Source organism: Mustela putorius, unplaced genomic scaffold, assembly GCF_011764305.1.
Source record: "Mustela putorius furo isolate JIRA1106 unplaced genomic scaffold, ASM1176430v1.1 tig00000228_pilon_pilon_pilon, whole genome shotgun sequence".
Classification (NCBI taxonomy): Eukaryota; Metazoa; Chordata; class Mammalia; order Carnivora; family Mustelidae; genus Mustela; species Mustela putorius.
Genome location: NW_025421322.1, coordinates 39,891,191 through 39,910,177, shown reverse-complemented (window position 1 = coordinate 39,910,177; position 18,987 = coordinate 39,891,191). Strand labels below are relative to the sequence as shown.

General features: G+C 68.1%; 1 protein-coding gene across 1 annotated transcript in view; it reads right to left on the bottom strand.

The window, feature by feature from the left end:
* The window catches only part of ADGRB1 (adhesion G protein-coupled receptor B1), a 75,840-nt gene that overhangs the window by 5,818 nt on the left and 51,035 nt on the right, over positions 1–18,987 (bottom strand). The window contains 8 exon segments of the mRNA XM_045078201.1: positions 1,332–1,427; positions 4,005–4,176; positions 8,448–8,533; positions 10,682–10,748; positions 12,132–12,201; positions 12,749–12,899; positions 13,152–13,254; positions 15,187–15,290. Of these exon segments, the coding sequence (XP_044934136.1) occupies positions 1,332–1,427; positions 4,005–4,176; positions 8,448–8,533; positions 10,682–10,748; positions 12,132–12,201; positions 12,749–12,899; positions 13,152–13,254; positions 15,187–15,290 (849 nt within the window).

Here is an 18,987-nt window from a genome sequence, read left to right as displayed (position 1 = left end):
GGGCCAGTCCCATGGCAGCTCCCTCACACTCTCAGCCTCTGCCTCAGTCTCCCCCAGGCCCTGGCTCCCTGGGACTGCAGCCCACTCTGTCCCTCACATCCCCCGATGGGGTGGGGGGCGCAAAGTGTCTCACGCTGGGGTCCCCTGCGGCCCAGCCCGCCGCCTGCTGGTGTGCAGCTGTGGGGCCTGCCCCGTGTCACCTGTGGTCCTCAGCACAGGCCCTGGGGACGAGGAAATGGAGGCTGGCCGGCCAGAGAGGCAGAACGGGCTTCGGACACGGCCGTCGGTGCCCGGGTGACACCGGCCGTCCCTTGAGCCGGAGGCCCTGCTAGAGCGTGTGCCCCATCCCAGCCTAGGAGCCCCGCCAGTGGGAGTGGGCAACCAGTCCTCGGCCTCAGAGCGCCTGGTGGGCGGGGCACCCGGGCCTGGGCACCTCGGGCCAGGGCGTGGCCTTCTCAGGGGCGGGGGGTGGAGGGGCTGCTGGGGCTGGGTCCTTGTCTCAGACCTGGAGGTTCCCTCTGCGCAAACGCAGAGATGGGCTTCTGGGAAGACTTCAAAGTCTGAGGTCAGAGGTCAGGCCGGGAGCAGGGCCCGGGAGTCTGGGACCCCTGCCCTCACCCCTGAGGATCCAAGGAGCCTCCGCAGGTCCACCGGCTGGCCTCTGCTGAGGCCCTGCCTGGGACGCTCACGGCCCCCGTGAGGAGGCTGGGCACCCCAAGGCCTGAGTGAGCAGCTCCTGCCAGGCCCCCAGTGACAGCGCGGAGAATCCAGCCCGGGCACCACCAGGACCTGAATGGGAGGCCTGCCGGCAGGAGCCGGGGGGAAAGTCAGGGAGGACTTCCTGGAGGTGGTATCTTAGTGGACGCCACGAGGCGGGCAGCGGGGTGGGAGGGCCGCGCTGTGCCTCAGGCTGAACGGCAGGTGCAATGCTGGAGGGACCTGGCTGGGAACAAGGCCATGGTGGGGGCAGGGTGCGTGCACAGCCCAGGCTGGTCCCCTGGATGGAGACGGAGGGAGCCCAGCCCCATCCCGGCCAGGCTGGAGGGCGATGAGGGGGCGTGGGAGGTGGGGGGGGCAGCCGCTGAGGCGACGGCCCCAGGAAGCTGGCATCCGGGCAAGCACGCTGCGGTAGCGGGGGTGAGTGTGGGCCGACGCCAGTCCCCCCTCCTGACCGTCTGGGTCCTGCCCGCCCCAGACCCCGGGCCGGGGATGTCACCTTGGCAAGCCTCAGTGTCCCCAGCCTCACACTGGGCTCGGAGCTCTTCCCAGGGGCCGCCGGAGCCCAGAGCAGCGCAGGGAGACAGCGCTGGGGCGCGCGCTCGGAGCCCTACCATGAGCTGGGCGTGGCCATTCTGGAAGGAGCCCCCCGAGTCCCCGTTGCCCTCCTCCTGCCGGTCCACCACGCGGCACTTCACGGCGTCCTGGACCTGGGGGAGAGCAGAGTGGTCCACGGCAGTCCCCGACTGTGGCCTCGTGAGTCGGCGGTAAGGCCGGGGCGAGCAGCAGGGCTGTGTCTCCGCGAGGGGAGCCTGTGTGCGGGGCCCTGCCTCCCTTCCCTCTCGCAGAGTCTCTCTGTGCCCTTCACGGGCACCTCGACCCCCCGTAAACGTGCCACGGCCCTCCCAGCCTGCCGTCAGGCTGCGGAGGGCACTGGGGTCCACGCCGTCCAGGCAAGTCCGGGGCCCCGCCTCACCCCCTGGAGACACCCGAGCGTCCACAAGGGCCCTTGGGGGGCACAGCACGTCTGTGGGGCACGCTCCATCAAGGGAGGTCTCACGTGTTACGGCCATGGGCTCTTCAGAAAGGGGCCACCCAAGCAGCCAGCACAGAGCTTGTCCACAGAGGACAGGCAGGGCTGGTCAGCGTGAGCAAGGAGTGAAGGCCGGCCCCTTCTCTGCCACGGAGCGCTCTGGGTGTGGGCGGAGCGGCGAGCAGTGCCCGCCCTCAAGAAGCCGCCCCTTCATGGCCATGATGTGCAAAGGGAACAAGGGGAGGCACAGGGGCGGCGAAAGCATGGAGGGGGTCCTGGAGGAGGCATCCGGAGTCCGCGGGGGAGCTCTGGGAGGAGGGTACGCTGGGGGTCCCGGGCTCCCAGACCTAGACCCAGCGTAGACCTGGGGACCTGTCCCCACTCCCCTCAGCCACACAGCTGATGAGAGGCGGTGCTGGGGTCTCGCTGGCTCCGGGGCCGCAGGCACCCGCCAAGCCTCTGGCCTCCTGGCAGGTGTGCCTTCCTCCCGTGCGTGCACTCACTGACCACCTAGCAAACATCTCAAGCACCTCCCGTGGGCCCAGTGGAGGCAGGCCACCATCCAGGAGACAGCAAAGGGAAAGCACTCTCTCCACTGGCACGAAAAACAGATGGTCTCCCCAAGTGCCTCATGGCCTCCTCCTCCAGGAAGGCCACCTGGCCAGCCTCACCCCCTCTGTTCCCCCCAGAAGACTCAGATGACCACCTTACTCATCCACCTCCCAAATGTTCCGCGCCCACTGCGCTGGCTGAAGCTGCCTGGCATCGCCCGTACCTGCCCCCTCCCAGCCTGTCTTCCTCAGCGCGGCCCCCTGGAGTCCCGCCTACAGAGGCCAGAGGATGGAGGCCCTCTCCCGACTTTTCTCTGCCCCCAGGGTCCCTAGCCTAGATGAGAGAGGCTGATGGGGAAGTCCCACCTTCCTGGCAAATCAGGTGTCTCTGAGGCACCTGACTCTCCCCCGCATGGACCCCCGCGCCGGACCGTCCTGCTTCTGTTCCCGGGTTTTAAATTCCTACAAGCTCCCTCCTATTCTCGGATGTTCCTCCTTGGTAACCTGCCGTTTTCGTCTCAGAAGCTGGGCAGCCAAGGGCAGCTGAGGGCCACAAGCGGGGCCTTTACACCTGGGGAGTCGGTGGCGTCTGGCCCCACCCCACCGAAGCCACAGTGAGAAGCGCGACCATGAGTCAACATGGCCGGAGCCAGGCACGCGTGGGGCCGGGACTGGCAGCCTCTCCCTCTCTGCGGATGCCGGCTCGGGCCGTGTCGAGGGCCCGCGGCTACAAGGATCTGACTTTCTGGGCACAGGCTCTCCGGATCTCAGAGGAGATGCTCACGGCCACCCCGGCATTTACATGCAGGAGCTTGTCAGTGGGGCCGTCCCAACACCAAAAACGCGGGCTTCTTGTCCTCCCGTCACCTTCCCCCCGCCTGGGGGCCTCAGGGGACAGGGTGCCCCCGGGACCAGGGCCCCACCTGGGACAGTGGGACTACACGGGGGGGATGCCAGGTGGGGGCGGGGCTGCCAGCTCAGGACGGGGCTGAGCTGCCCCGAAGTGCACCGCCAGTCGTCCGCAGCATCCTTCCCTGGACATCCCGGGGGCCCGGGAGCCCCTTCTAGAAGTGCTCTGGCTTTGGGCTGTGATGCAGCGGCTGCCCGGCCTCCCCCACTGCCAGCTGTGCACCCGGCTTCCTCAGGTGGGCTGGGCTCATGGCCCCTTGTCCCTCTCTCCCCCAAAACCCAGGGTTCACTGCAAAACCCTTGTCCTGTTCTCATCTTTTCGAATCTAAGTGCTCTCCAATCACTCTGCTATGTTTCCAGGAGGTTCCAAAGGGAGAGGGAGAGAATTCTGCGGTTCCGCCCCCACCCACTCCGGCCCCTTCAGCCTCACCAAGGCCCCTCCCGTCCATGCCAAGAGCACGTTTCTCCACATTTCAACCCTCCTGAGGGGGGAGCAGGTCCCGGACCTTAGCTGCTGTCACCGGCAGCCAGCTGTGGGGACAGGCGGCTGAGGCCCTCCCTTGCTCCCATTCAGGACGGGGGGCTCAGCTCTGCTGAAAGCTGCACATGTCTCCGGGGCTCCGGGTCCTAAAGACTTAGGAGGACAGAGCCCCCCTCACCGCCCAAGCCCTCCAGGGGCGCAGGGGGCGTCTTCAGGAAGAAGGATGGACACTAGGAGCCACTAGGACCGTGTGCCGGCGCAGCCTCGGGGCCCGCCATCAGGCGTGGCCCGCAGCAGCCCCGGGGGTGCCCACCTCTCTGCGCAAGATGCAGTGGACCATCACTATGACGAAGCCCTCCAGCGAGTCGAAGACGGCGAACAGGATCTGGAAGAGGGCGGAGCGGCGGTCGGTGACAGCGAGCACGGCCGACATCCAGGTCAGCGCCAGCAGCGGCAGCACCACGCAGGAGCTCCACAGCGAGGCCCTGGGGACAGCGCAGCGGGCGGCTGCGTCAGGGCTGGCCCTGGCCGCCCTCTCCACCCCCCACCCCTGCTGGACTTCTCCTCCTCTCCCCCCTCTCCCCTGCGGTCCTGGTGGTCCCTCCTGGGGAGCAGAGTCCTGCCCCAACCAGCCCAGCAGCTGGAGCCTCTGAGCGTGGTCCCTGGAGGCTGGGCAGCGGGGAGGGAGGGAACCTCTCGGGGACACCCAGGTTCCTAACTGTCCAGGAGGACACAGGAGGGATGCCCACTGGAGGCGGGAGCTGGGGGGCCACGGCCCCTCCTGCGTCCAGCTCCCCGGGCTCTCTGCGCCACCCCCGCTGCCAGGGGATCAGGGCCCAGCTCTAAGACGGCTGTGGAGGGGGTGTTCGGCCAGGCCTCTGAGCTCTGAACAGAGATGGGGAGAGAAACACAGAGGACCAGAGAGCTGCTCCAGGAGGACAGAGGGGACAGACAGACAGACATGGCCAGACGGAGAGGGGAGGGGAGGCAGAGACACAAACAGAGACCCACGGGCGCTTCAGCTCTTGGCAGGCCCTGCTCTGCTGGTCCCCAGGGGAGACGGGCCTCCAGGAGTGCCCGAGGCAGGCACTGCCCTCTGCCGCCGGGTGCCTCCGTTCGCCACTGTGGGCTACACCGTGGCGGCTCTGAGCCTGCCTCCGCCGGACGGCGCTGTCACTGTGCCGAGTCCTCGAGGCGCGTGCTGAGGGCAGATGGCTCCGGCGGGACGGCTGGCGTGTGGCAGGTGTCCGGGAAATGTGCCTGACCCCACCCTCACCACAATGACGACCTCCAGCGTTTGGCCGCCTGGGCAGGAGATGGCTCGCAGGGGCTCCAAGGAGCCGCCGGGGCCCTGTCATCACCGGGGTGGGGGCTGAGGTCAGGACCACCGACTCTCCTCCTTACAGGACAGAAGCAGGAGCAGGTGGGGCAGGAGAAGCAGGGAGTGGGCAGGGGGAGGGACAGAGGAACATCGGGCAGGGCCAGGATCACAGGGGCCAGAGGAAGGAGCCAGGGGGCCGGGGGGGGGGGGGCGGACACAGGCCCGATGGGAGAAAGGCTAGAAGGACCGTGAGTCCAGCTTGGAGAAGGACCCCCGAACCAGCAGGACCTTAGTTAGGGGGCGGGGGCAGGAGCCCTCCCCAGAACTGTGCCCCTGGCTTCTGCACCCTGTCTGTCCGACCCGGGGCACAGAAGACAGGCCCGCCTCCTCCCCCTCCGCCCCCCCCCATTCCCTCCCCACTCCCTGTGCCAGGACCCAGGTCCCCGTCCCGGCCCCAGCCCCATTTCTGCTCCAGCACAGCTCCCTGGCCAGGCTCCCCGGGGGCTCAAGGCAGAAGCCCTCACAGGAGCTTCTGAAGGAGACTTCACAGACCCGCCTCACCTCACCTCCTAGGGTGGAGGCCCAGGAAGCCGGCCCTCCCCAGCTCCGCGCACTGCCCTCCCCAACCCCGAGGCTCTGTGGCTCCGCAGGGCGGGTGGGGCTCCCTCGTCTCTGCCCTCCCTTCAGAAGCAGACCTTCTCTGGCCATACTCGGAGCAGGAGGGTCTCCTCCTGCTGGGAGTCACGCTCCTTGGGGCCTGGGGCCTGCGGCCGGGGGCAGGACCCCCGCGGCCTGCGGCCGGTAGCAGATGGCTGGGGCCAGGGGACCCAGAGATCACTTCAGGTCCTGCAGCCCAGCCTCTATGGGTTCTGCCGGGGCAAAGGGCCGCGCGGAAGAGCGGGTGCGGGCCCGGGGGTGGGGGGGCCGGGGAGGCCCGGGGCGGTGGCACCGCGGGAGGTGGGAGCGGTGGGCGCAGGGGGGGCAGAGCCTCTCAGGGAATGTCCCCGGGGCTCTCACGACAGGCCTGTCACGGGGCAGAGCAAACAGTACGTGTCCTCCGGCCCTGTCCCCGCCGGCCGTCCTCCCACAGCTTTCTGCCTCACGGGACCTGACCTGCCCCGAACCTGTAGCCGCCATGGGGCAGCAGTGTCCACACGCCCACACGCTCACGCACGTACACGTGCTCACACATGCACACACGCACACGTGCTCACACACGCACACACGCTCACGCACGTACACGTGCTCACACACGCACACACGTGCACACCGACACCGACACCCACTCACACACGCACACGCTCATGCAACACCCACGCACGCTCACGGTACCTGTGCTTGTGCCCGCCCACATGCTGACACGCGCACACACTTAGAGGCGCACGCACGCGCACACCCTTGTGCTCACACGCACACACCGCGCACCCCAGCCCCCGGCACGGCCACACGTCAATGAGCTGCCAGCTGAGCGCGTTCTCGAGCTGACCCGCACCCGTCCCGTCCGGGCGGCGCCTGCTGTCCAACCCTCCATGTCCCAAGGCCCCGGGGGATGGGGAGAGGAGCCTGGCGAAGGGCCAGCTGGGGGACGACCCCCAGAGTGGACGGCACAAGTGACAGAGAGGACAGAAAAAGCTTAAAACAAACTGTGTGACTCAGAGCAGCGTGGAGACGGGCGCACACGGGGAAGGAGAGGGTCTGAGGTGGCACGGCCGGCGCCCTGGGAGGTGGCGTGGGCCGCAGGGAGGGCTCCACACTCGGCCTGTTGGAGGGCGCGCCGGAGGGGCTGGGGCAGCTGACCGGGAGTGCAGAGCAAAGCCCAAGACAAGAGCTGACCGCCTTCTCAGTTCTCACGGAGATGGGGCGGAACGCTCACCGACCGCAGCGGTTGGCCTGCATCCCCCGGGCCGGTCCTGGGGGGTCGGGGGGGCTCTGGGGGAAGCAGGGGAGCCTTGGGGAGGTGGGGGCTGTCGGGGTTCGGCCCCCATGCATGCCTGGGTGAAGGAGAGAGGAGCCAATCTGTCCATGTTTGCACAAAGGAGCAGAACTCCTGGGGGAGGCCACGGCCCCCAAGTCTGCCCTGACCATGTACCGCGCCAGCCAGGGGGCTAGGGCTCCGCCAGCCAGCGCGCCGGGTTTCAGGGAGCTAGCTGCCAGTGTCCTCCCACAGGCCCTGAGCGTGTGCGTGTGTGCGTGTGTGCGTGCGCGAGCAAGCCCGTGGCAGCACGCAGGGAGCGTCCGGTCCGTGGGGGACCCGCCAGGGTGCCACGGGGGCACCCAGGGGCCAGGGCACCCACTGCTCACCCGGGCCAGGGCTGGGGAGCCGGCCAGCCACACGGACACACTGGGCTCCCGCACCCGCCGCTCACCCCACCTGACCCCGGGGCCCTCGGCCGCACAGACGGGGACAGAGCAGGAGAGTCGGCTCAGGGGTTCTTGTAGGAAACAAAGCACACAGCGCCTTTGGGGAGTGGGCGTCACGTGCGAGCTGCCCCAGCACTCCGGCCTGCGTGCCCCGGGGCCCCCAGAAACACCTGTGGGCAGGTGGGGTAGGCCGCCTCTGTGCCCACTGCCCAGGGAGAGGGGCACCCAGGCCCATGGACAGCGAGGCCAGCCCCCGGATCCCACACGTCCTCCCAAGCCACACAGCAGACTCCCGACCACGACGAGAAGCCATCAGGAAGCCCAGAGGACGGTGTCCTGAAGCCAGGGTACTCCGGGAGCGCAGGACGAGGAGGAGGGAGACAGAGACAGACATGGAGGACGGGCACAGAGGGAACAGGGGCGGAGCCCCCACGCAGACACCAGCAGGGCAGAGGGAGGAACAGAGCAGTAGGCAGGGGCAAGGCGAGGAGGGCTCAAAGGGCAGGGGCAGGATGGAAAGGGTCTGTCTCAGCCGGTCCTCCGCTCCCTCCATGACCTCGGCACTGCCATGCCCCGGGGGGCTGGAGAAGAGGTGCTGTCCCAAACACACTTGGCCTTCACTGCTGGACATTGCCCAGCCGCTTGGGACCACGTGCTGTCTGGCCACGCACTGCCCTCTCTGGGCCCAGCCTCTCCATGCAGGAGGGACGCCCTATTTGTCCCCTGCACTCTCCTCCTGTGGCTGAAGGCACCACAAAGACAGGCAGGTCACACCCTTGCTGGGGGTTACCCGACCCCACAGTGGGGAAGGCGGAGGCCGGGGGCTCCCTCCCCCCACCCTAGTGGACCCTGCAGGGGCAGGGTCCCTGAAAACAACTGGCTTCCCAGTTTCTGAGGATGGACCACAGGCCAGACGGAGAAACTGAGGCACAGGGCAAGGTCGGGGCTGGCTGTGAGCCTTCACAGACCTCTGTGCCCCAGTTTCCCTGCCTGCTCTGGGGGCTGGCGGGGAGAGTGGGCCCTGGGTCTTCTGGACTCGAGGCAGGTGAGGCGACCCAGTGGGCCCTGCCCTACCCTGCGCGCTCCTTCAGCTTCTTGTCCGTGATGCCGTCCTTGGACACGAGCTTGTTGAACACCAGGATCCCGATGACCATGTTCACCTGCCAGGCAGAGAGCAGTGGGGTGTGGGCGCAGGGTACTGCCCTCTGGGCTCCGGGCTCCTCACCAGGGCTCCCGCCCGCAGCACGGGCCCTATGGACACCGCTCCCCAGGCCAGGAGACGGGGCCGCTGGCACAGGCTCGCCAGCACCCCCGACGCTCTCCCCCGCCCCCCACCAGAGCCCCGGCTGTTAGGTAGGGCTCTCCTGCCACAAGACCCCACCCGGGGCGCGATGCTCCAGCTCCCGCCCCCCACGTGACCCTCCCGTGCAACCCATCCGTGAGGATCTGGCAGGCCCGCCCGGCGGGGGTGGACAGGAAAAGGGGCCAGCACGCCCCAGGGTGGGGACGCAGAGAGTCATGTGGGGGCTCTCCCGACAGGCGGGATCCCCAGCCGCTCTGCACGAAATAGCCCCGAGGCCTAGCTGCCATCTCCAGGCAGCAGCAGCTTCTGGAGCTGGGGTTCCAGCTGTCCGGAGGTCGGACGTCAGGCTGACCCCCACGCACCCCTAGAGTGCTGGCCCATTCCCACGGCAGAAAGGGCCTCAGGTGATCCAGCTGCCGCCCCCACTCAGGGGTGCCCTGTGGCCACCCCAGCCTTTCAGCTCCCCTGCGCCTTACGCCCCTCCCATGACGGGGAGCTCACTCCTCACAAAGGCCCACCTCGGGGGCCGTCTCGGGGGCAGCATCCCTGTCTAGGTTTTTTCCCGGGGGTGCACTGCCCCTGCGCTCTCTGCCATGGCACCTTCCCTGCCTCCTTCCTGCTGGGCACCGGCTCCCCAGCAAGTGCTCCCCGGTGTTCATGTCCCGCAAGCCACAGCCAACGGCAGCTGTTGGCCCCGCCGTGGCCCTGGAGCCCTGGGGCCTTCTCTCCTGGGTGGAGAGGCTCCCGGCTCCTCCCCTGGGCTCCCACTCTGCAGAGGCCGCCCGGTGGAGGAACGAGGCCTTGTCCCGGACGCTTTGGACGCAGAAGGGCGAGGGGCCGACCGCCCGAGGCCCCACCGCGCTTAGCGCCCCCGACCCTGCACACCGCGTGGGCAGGCCCTGCCGTTCATCCCTGCGCGAATGGAAAGTTCCCAGACGCGGACACCAGCCCTGGAGGGCCTGACTGGGGTTGGGGCATCTTTCCCGGGTGACCTCATTTTCTGACAAGGCCGGAGCCACAGGGGACAGGCCACCAGCCATCCCCGCCCTGCCCACAGCAGGTTCTGTGCGCTCTTGACTGGCGTGTCCCCACGTTCCTGAGGGGGCCCCGGCCTTGCCCTACAGACACCCCGGCAGGGAACATGGGGGCTGGGAGCTCCCGCCTCCCTTGGCTAAGCCTCCCCCGCTCCCACGTTGCCTGTCTTTAAAATGGTGAGCTGGCCCGGTCTCTGAGGGGCCGCGTTGACATGCACGGCACGGAGGCCTCTCCCTTCAAGGAATAAAGGAGCCGGGACCCTCGGGCTAGGCCCGCTGCCCATGGCCCCACGCTCCCACGCAGGGTCCCCCAGCCTCCCCTGTGCCTGTGCCGGTGTCCAGCTTCCCCGCCACAGAGCCACAGAGTGGTGTGCGGCACTCCATGTGGGGCGGAGGGCTGGAGGGGGACAGGCTCAGGCAGTGTGGATGCAGGGGGGCCCCCAGCCGCCCGGCTCCCCCTGCCCAGTCCGAACTCGGGGGCAGGAACTCTGTGTGCCCGTGGCACTGTTGTGCATCCCTCCCCGAAGGTGTCTGGGAACTCGTGGCGAGGGAGAGCGGGCAGCCGCTTCCTTCTCCAGAGCAGGACAGCTGCTGGAAGCAAGGGCCCAGTCCTGGCCCCCCTGCCTCAGGCTCTGCTAGCTGCTCTACCCATCCCCCAGGCCTCGCTGGCACTCCCTGCCGTCCTGGGTCAGCCGTCTGTGTGCTCGGTATCCCCCCCCAGTCCGGCCACTCGGCCTGCGAGCCCACATGGACCTGCTGGCCAGTCCCCAGCCAGTGTCCATTACCCATGCAGCGGGGCTCACCAAGATAGCAGGCGCCCCCCTGCCCCCGTGTCTGTACCTGTGTACCCTGAGGGCAGCTCCAGGGGGCCAGGAATGCCACCCACCCCCTGGTGACCGCGGTGACCCTGAAGGGGCAATAGGTACCCCCAAGGGCCCAGCCTGGGCCAGCGGGGGGGGGGGGGTCAGTACCAGTACGACAGCGGCAGCCGGTCCCACGAAGGCGTACAACAGTCCCCCCTCCAGGGACAGCCAGCAGCTGGGGAGGGAGACGGGCTGGTCAGTGGCCAGTCGTGACGTCCCCGCCCCCCGGGGAAGGCCGGCAAGACGCTGGGGAGCGGCAGAAGGAGCTCGGCACCCAGCAGGCCCCCCGGGGCACAGCACACAGCAGCTCACTCTGGCCTCTGAGCCCTCGGAAGCCCCCTCCACGGTGGCCCCTTGAATCCCAGTTTACAGAGAGAGAAGCAGACACCGGCAGACGCGAGGCTGTCCTCGCTTGGCAGACACGAGGCTGTGCTGACTGCCCCGGACCGGCCCCCCAAGTGTCCTCCTATGTCCTCCCCAGTCTCACTCACAGACCCTTCCTATGGTCACGGGGCCAAAACTTTGGGTCGGGTCCCTGCTCCGGCCCCCCAGCTGCCCACGCAACCCAGGCCCCGTGGCCAGGTAGCCCAGGCCTCTGCTCATGCATCTGGCCCGGGCTCTCCTCACACCAGCCGTGGTCACCGGCCCCACGGTCCCCCAGATCTCCTGGACCTCGCGAGAGGCGGCCTGCAGGAGCCCCGGGCCCAGTGAAGACGCTGCAGTTTCCACGTGCTGTTTCCTCTGCCCCGAGTGTCCACCCCACGCAGTCAAACTCGTCTTCGGCCTTCAAAACCCCTGGGGCTCCCCTGATCCGCCCGGCCCTGTCAGCTGTGCAGCCGTGCCTGTAACTCCCTCCTGGCATGCCCCCTACCAGGGGTTCCAGTAACTGGAACCTCATTCATGTCCACTTCCCCTGCTGCCCCAGGGGGCCCTGCTCCAGGGCCCAGCCACGGCCTGTCCCCCTGGGGCTCCACAGCGAGCCAAGCCTGCACGGCCCACCCTGGCCACGCCTCCTTCCTCTGGCTCCCCATTTCCTACCCGTGCCTGCGGCTGCAGCCCCCTGCAGGCCTTGGCTCCCCTTACCCCGGGACGCTACACTGCTTTTAGGGGCTCCCCAAGCTTCCTGGTTTGGCATTCAAGGCCCCGGACCTGCCTGGCCCAGCCGACCCTTCGGGGCCTCGCTGACTTCATTGGAGCAACAGGCCCCTTACCACCGGCCTTGCCCTCCTCGGGGCCACACAGCTCCCTTGCCACCACAGTCATGCGGGAAGGTCGCACGGCTGCAGAGGGAAAACTGAGGCTGACAGACCCGGCCACGGGCACCAAAGGAGGGGGTGGAGGCTCTGACGGCCCCGAGCCTCCATTTCACCCATCCTGCTGCCCGCTGCCAGGGAGGAGCTGGGGAGGGAGGCGGCCTCCAGCCCCGGGGCTCCCGGCCTCTCCCAGCTTGGCTCTCCTCTGCGAGACGGGCAGCAGCCAGCTGTCACCTTCTAGGGCAGTGGGAGGGTCTGGGGGAGCCGAGCGGCCTCTACCCCATCCCCACCCTGCCCCGACTCACTAGTTCATGGTGCTGTACCCTTTGGCCTTGGTGAATCCCACAGAAATGGCCACGACCAGTGCAGGGAGCCCTGCGAAGGACCAGAAAGAAAGGGGGTTGGTCCTCCTGCCATCCAAGCCCGCGTCCACGCTCTGCCTCCTCCTTCCAGCCCTGGGGATGGGGCGGGGCGCGGGCAAACTGGGTCCTCGGCGTCCTGAACGCGGTTGTGCCGAGCAGGAGAGGGGGACGGGAGGGGGACGCGGGCGGGAGCCCACGGGCTGTAGGCACGGCGGCCAGACAGCGAACGAAATGCAGGACGCCTGATCGCACTTGAATTTCAGATTAAAAGAAATCATTTTTCTTGTAAATGTCCCAAACGTCACCCGGGATATCCTTAAAAAATAACTCAGTATCTGAAATTCAAAGAGAACCTGCTGCCACATCTTACCTGGGAACCCCGTGGAGGCCCCAGGAGGACGAGGGCGGAGGCCGGGGGGCACCCCCCACACCGGGACAGCGGGCGGAGGCCGGGGGGCAGCCCCCACACCGGAACAGCGGGCGGAGGCCGGGGGGCAGCCCCCCCACCGGGACAGCGGGCGGAGGCCGGGGGGCAGCCCCCCCCCCCCGGCAACACTCACCCCAGCCCAGGCAGAGGAAGCGTTTCCGGATGAGACGGTTCCTGAGGCGGCCCGTCACGGCCATGTACGACTGCCAGGCCTCGGTGAGCACCCAGCAGAAGGACGACAGGAAGAAGAAGTGCAGGAAGGCGGCCACCAGCGTGCACACCACCTGCGCGGGGCAGGCGGGCGGCTCAGGCCGGGCCGGGGCCCGGGTGCCCTTCCTGGGCCCGCCCCACCGGAGGAGCTCAGAGAGGCCGGGACGGCCCGAGCCGGGTGTCCGTGGTGGGGCACGAGGTCAGGTCCCCCTCACAGGAGGCCACTGAAGGGCCGGCACCAGCTTCCCAGGGAGCATTCTGGGGTCCTGTCACCCCATCCCGCCCGGGCTCCCTGGGGGGTGTGGGGAAGGGCCGAGCTCACGCACCTTATTGCGGGTCTGGGTCTGCCCGATGAGGATGAGGGCGTTGGAGGAAATGATGGACAAGCAGAAGTTGATGAGGATGACCGACCGCTCCGAGCGGATGTACCTGTGGGGGAGCGCGGCTCAGTGCCCCAGCGGCGGGGGGGGGGTCGCGTCTCCAGGAACTGGGGTCCTGCGGCCACGGCGAGACTAGAACGCCACCCCTTCCTGCAGGCCCCCCGGCCAGGCCACCATCACCTCCACCCCCGCACCCTCTACCGCGCACTGAACTCCAGCCCGTGGTCCTGCGCGGGGAGGGCCACGGGAGGCTGCCGGGCCCAGCCGCCCATTCCTGCTGGGAGTGGCTGATCCTCAGTTTCCCCCCTTCTGTGTGAGATCCTCTCCCTGTCTCTGCATCCCTTAGACACAGCTCGTTTCCGGGGTCTCGCTCTCGGCCTGCTCCTGGCTTCACCCCTGCCGGCCCCCTGCCCCCAGCCCTTCCCACCCTGTGTGATCCTGACTTCGGGGGAGGAAGACGGAGCGGTTCCGAGGGCAGCCTCTAGAGCCTGGGCAATGCGCGGCCCAGCTTCATCCTGGCTGTGGAACCCTGGGCGAGGGGCTCAACCCCTCTGTGCCTCAGTCTTTGGATCTGTGAGATGCGTGGTGGGAACAGCACCTGCGGCCAGGGCTGCGGCTGAGACCAGAGGGGCAAGATGCAGGTGGGCAGAGGGGACAGGGCTGGGCCTCAGGGGCCGAGATGTGACCTTGGGTGGGTCACTTTCCCTCTGTTGGTCTCCATTTCCTCGTGGGGACCATCAGGCCACCTTCCCGACCACAGCTCACAGGGGCAGTGACTCGGCCAGCAGAACTCAGGAAGGAGGCGCTTTGAAAACCACCGGCGAGCCCCTCAGAACCGCAGCCGGGAGGGTTGGACACGCTGTGTCAGGCCCCGGGTCCCCGGTCCCAGAGGTGTCTGGAAACCGAGGCCTCCAGGGAGGGGCTGGGCCGGTGGGGGGTTTGGGGCAGGTGTTCTGAGGAGGGGTTGGGGAGGAGGGCCACCACTGGGTGCCGTTGGGGCACCTACTGGTTTGGCCAGTAGTAGGGGTCGGCTTCTGCCCCCCGGCAGGAAGCGGGGCAGGGAACACAGGCCGCCTGCTCCGCCTCCCACCATCGACACACACACATCGATCTCTCCTCGCTGGCCTCGGGGGCGGCATCAGCTCTGGGCTGTGCAGCTGTGGGGGCAGATGACCTTGACTCAGACGCCCTGTCCTAACCCTCTGCTCAGTGGGGCTCCACCAGGGCTCTGGGGGCGGGAGACAAGACCCGCCCCCAGGCCCACACCTGCCCTCGCACACCCTTCACATCCTGAGCCCATCCTGGTCACGGGCCCGGGTTCAGGCCTGTTCACGTGCGTCCCTCCCCCAGAGCTGGGGTCGGCCGGGCATGGCTGCCTTGCCCCAGCCCTGCCTGGGGAGGTGGTCAGGGCCCTGCGATGAGGCCCTGCGGCCCGGGGGAGGGGGGCAGGGATGTGAGCAGAGGTTCTTGCCCTGAGCCATGACCCAGGCTCCGAGAGGACTGTGGACATGCACACCCACATGACAGGACATGGAATCTGGGGGCTCTGAGGCCCCAGGGCAGGGCACCAGGCTGGGGAGCGGACTTGCTGGTACCGGTCAGGCAGTGCCTTCAAAGGGCAGGAGAAAGCGTGGCTCCTCCCGTGGGCGGCAGTGGAAGACAGCAGCAGAAGGGCAACCAGCCCACCCTGGGCCTGTGCCCGCTCACCCCGCCATTGGGCATCCAGGGGGCAACACTCGGAGAGCAGGTGGGGGCCGTCGGGGAGGGAGGGGGACGGAGGGCGGAGGGTGGCGGTGGGGCGGTCCATCCCTGATGGCCTGGGCAGGAGAGGACGGGGTGGGGGGTGGCGCTGCTGACTGGGAAGGGGGCTCCGGACCAGCCCACCCCCCCGACGACTGTCCTCAGAGGGGGAGGGGACAGGACCTGACCCCGGCCGCCCCGTGCCCGACCCCCCCCGCCGGGCCCATGCGCCAGGCAGCACCTCCACACAGACACGTAGATGATGATCAGCAGGAGCAGAGTGAGGGACGACACGCCGCAGCCCACGATGAGCGTCACCGACGGCACAATCACCTTCTCCATGCTCTGAGGGTGCCGGGGCGGAGACAGAGCAGAGTGAGGGGCCCGGCCCGTGCAGGCTGAGGCTGGGGGGTGCTGGGGAGCCTCCCCCTCCACCCCAGCACCCCCACGCACCCCCCTCCTGCGCTGCCCGTGCTTCTGGGCTGGCCCCTGGGCGGGGTCTGTGCACCTCCCATCACTGGTATCAGAGCCGCCTGCCAAGCCTAGCGCTGAAGGCTCTGTCTGCACTTCACGGACCCCCCACCATTCCAGAGAAGGACCACGTCCCCCGTCACAGTCGGCTCATGAGGCTGCCAGCCCTACCACAGGGACAGCTCTCCCGGCCGCGTGCTTCTGGAACACCAGCCGAGAGCAGGACCCCGGGCTTCCTGGAAGGGCCCCTCGGCACCAGCTGCATCCGTCCAGCCTCTGCTGCCTCCACGCCAGTTCCAACCCCCAGCACCTGCTGCCCCACAGCCCCACCAAGCACCCCTGCTCTCCGCTCCTCCCTCCCCCTCCCTCCTGCTCTGCCGGATCCCAGCACTGCACGCCCACTCCTGCCTGAGCCCGGCCCCCACGGCTCTTCTCCAGCCGCTGCCGGAGAACCATGTAAAACACCATTAGAGATGGCAACCCTGCTTTGCTCAGGGTTTTACCCCCGCCCGACCATCCCCTCCCTAGCTGTCCAAATGCTCCAAAGCCTGCTGAGCCAGGCCTGACCCCGGCACCGGCCACCTCCTCCTTCCCACCGAGGCAGAGCTGTGGCCGCTGTCGGTCCCTCTGCCCAGAACACCCTTCCCAGCTGTCACGTGGTACCTCTCGGGGGGGCCTTGGGCTGGGGGGCCCGGCTGCTCCCCACTACGTAGCCCCAAGCACCCAGTCGGTCGAGCTCAGCCCCGTGTCACTGCCTGACCCACCCAGCGCACACAGAGGGCCGCCGCACAGTGGACAGGGGTCGCTTGGAGGAGGGCCAAGGACACTCGGAGGGACGGACACCGGTCCCCGCGGCCGTCCCCAGCCTGCAGGCTCTGCGCTCGAGAGAGGAGGAGGTGTGCTGCGGGTGTGGGGCTTCCTAGGAGCTCCCCCACTCTAAAGGGGACGCTTCTGTCCCCGCTCCCGGTCTGAGTAGGCTGACGCTCTTCAGGGCAGCTCTTTGACCCCGCCGACCCAGGCGGGCTGCCCAGGGAGGCTCTCCTGCCTCACCGGCCTCAGAAGGCCCCGCATTCGTGTCCCATGGCGGCGCCTTCCATCTCCCTTGGGCCCCCAGAGTCGGAGCCGGAGCCCACGGCACCTCGCACTGCTGTTCCCACCCACGGACAGCACGGTGCCGAAACCATGCTCTGCCCTCCCCGTGGCCTGGGCTGCCCTTCCCCACACCGGAATCGCCCCCTCCCGCCCCCCCCCCCCGCCCTTCTGAGTGTTGCTGGGTTCCAGCCCGGGTCCAACCGCTGGAGGGGACTGCCGGTCCCACAGCCCCACGTCCTCACGTTCCTGAACCCCTCGGGCCAGGCCCGGCTCGGACACAGGCCGCGTGGCTGGCTAGATGAATGGAGACACGGAAGGCAGGCTCTGGGAAAAGGGAGAAAGTCAGCCAAGGTCAGCCAGGCAGTCGGAGGTCCCGGGATTCACGGCCCAGGGTGAACCTGTTTCCACACGGGGAGCCAGAGGTCCCTGGGCAGCGGGGGAGCTGGGCCATGGCTCACACCCTTGCACTCGCCAGGGAACCTCAAAGCCCGGCTGGCCACGCGAGTCACAGGTGGCCAAGTGAGTGGCTCACACCCGTTCTGTGGCTGGCTCCGGCCCCGACCTCTGTGGCCATCTGCCTCCATCTGCTCTCATTAGCCTGGCAGCCACCTGCCGGCCCGCTTGCCCACCTGCCCGCCCGCTCTCTCCTCTCCACCCGGCTCATCCGTCACTCCCGACAGCCCCGGCCTGCGGGCTCTGGATGATGTGGGGAAGGCAGGAGGGAGAACTAGAGGGCAGGGCGCCAAGGAGCTCTAGCCCTCATTGGGAGGGTTGGACTAGAGATCTCTGGGCAGGAGCTTGGCCCCAACCCACACACAGAGAGCAGAAGCCAGCCGGCCTCCCACCGGAGACTGGTTCCCTCGCCAAGTTTGGTGCCACCCCAGGGCCTTTGCACATGCTCCTCTTGTTGCTTGGTGCTCTTCCTCTGACCTTCACATGGCTGTCTCTGCCTTCAGCGTAGAGGTCACCACCTCCCAGGGGCCCTCACTGACCTGGTTCCGTCTGAACCAGCCCCTCGTCTCTCTGCCCCATCACCCCATCTGGAGACTCCCTGGGGATCAGGGCCCCCACGCACCCAGGAGTTCTTTTTTGTCTTTAAGGTCCCCGTTGGTTTCTACCCCATCAACTCCGCACTGTCCACCTCCTCTTGCACCCTCTACGCAGCCAACACGTCCGAAACACAGACCTCCCTCCTTGAGCACGGTCCTTGCTGTCCTGTTACTGCTCCAACACCACCCGTGGCTCACAGCTCCCGCACAGAACAGTCCTGGCCCCTGGTCCCACGCTGAGCCCTGACCCCGGGGAGGCGGGGGACACACTTCCGAGCACATCATGGCAGCAGCTGGCTTTCCAGTGCTCCTCCTTGCCAGGCTGTGCGCCGGGCTGTGGATCCCTCCGCTGTCCAGGCCGCACCGCAGCTCGGAGCCAGACAGCATCGCCCCCTCACAGATGTGACTCAGAGCCACTACTCGCCCACCCAGCGGCCAGTGGCACAGCTGGACTCTGACGGTCTGGCTCCACACAGAGCTCGGGTGGCAGTGGCGGTGGGGGGTTGCCTGGGTCCATGCCTCTGTCTGGAAGCTCGTTCCTCCCTGGCTCCTGGGGTGGGAGCCCCGCACCCCCTCTCCACCCCTGGACTCCTGGTCCCCATGGCCACTCCGGGCCCCAGGATTCCCGACGCCTCCACTTGCTCAGACCCCAGTCCCCATGCCCATCCCACCCCAGCCAGGGAAGAGGGAGTGGCGCCCTGTCTTGCCCCAGGCCCGGCCCACCTCTGCCACCACCCCACCTGCCGGCTGGGTTGCTCTGTCCCCACTCCTGCTGGGAACCCTCCGAGACCACAATCGCACCGCCACCCTGTCACCCCCCCACCACGCAGCTCCCCACGGCCCTTGGGGTGTAGCTTCAGCACTCCCCAGCACTAGCCTTGCTCCCCTGCCCCGCCCTCCGAGCCCCACCTTGTCCCCCACGGACTTTTGCCTTCCTCACCTTCCCTGGCACGACCACTGCTCTTCTCCATTCAGCTCAGCCGGCCAACTCCTGTTTGCCCCTCAAGGCCCCACGAGACACCTCCTCCTGGTGTTCCCTTCCCAAACCACCCGGGGGAGGGAAGGAAGCTGTCCCTTTGGCCTGGGCTGCTGCAGACCCCGTCTGTCTGGACGCAGACCCCGTGCTCCCCCTGGGCAGGACTGGGGTCTGGCACAGGCCCCAGCCCCTCACAGGCGGCATGACGGGGATCTCACCCTTGTGCTTGGGCCCTTCCACTCAGGGTCTCTGGGGTCAGCCCCGGAGCCAGAGCCGGCCAGGAAGAGAGGGAGGTGCCCGCAGGCTTCACTGGCAGGCCGGCACCAGGTGGGCGGCGGAGCCCTGGTCCTTCTGGTGCTCTGGCTCTGAGCTCATGCGCATGCCCGTGGGGGGCCCCAGTGTCGGGGAGAGATGACCACTGTGCCAGTTACTGCTGGAGACACCTAGGCTCCCA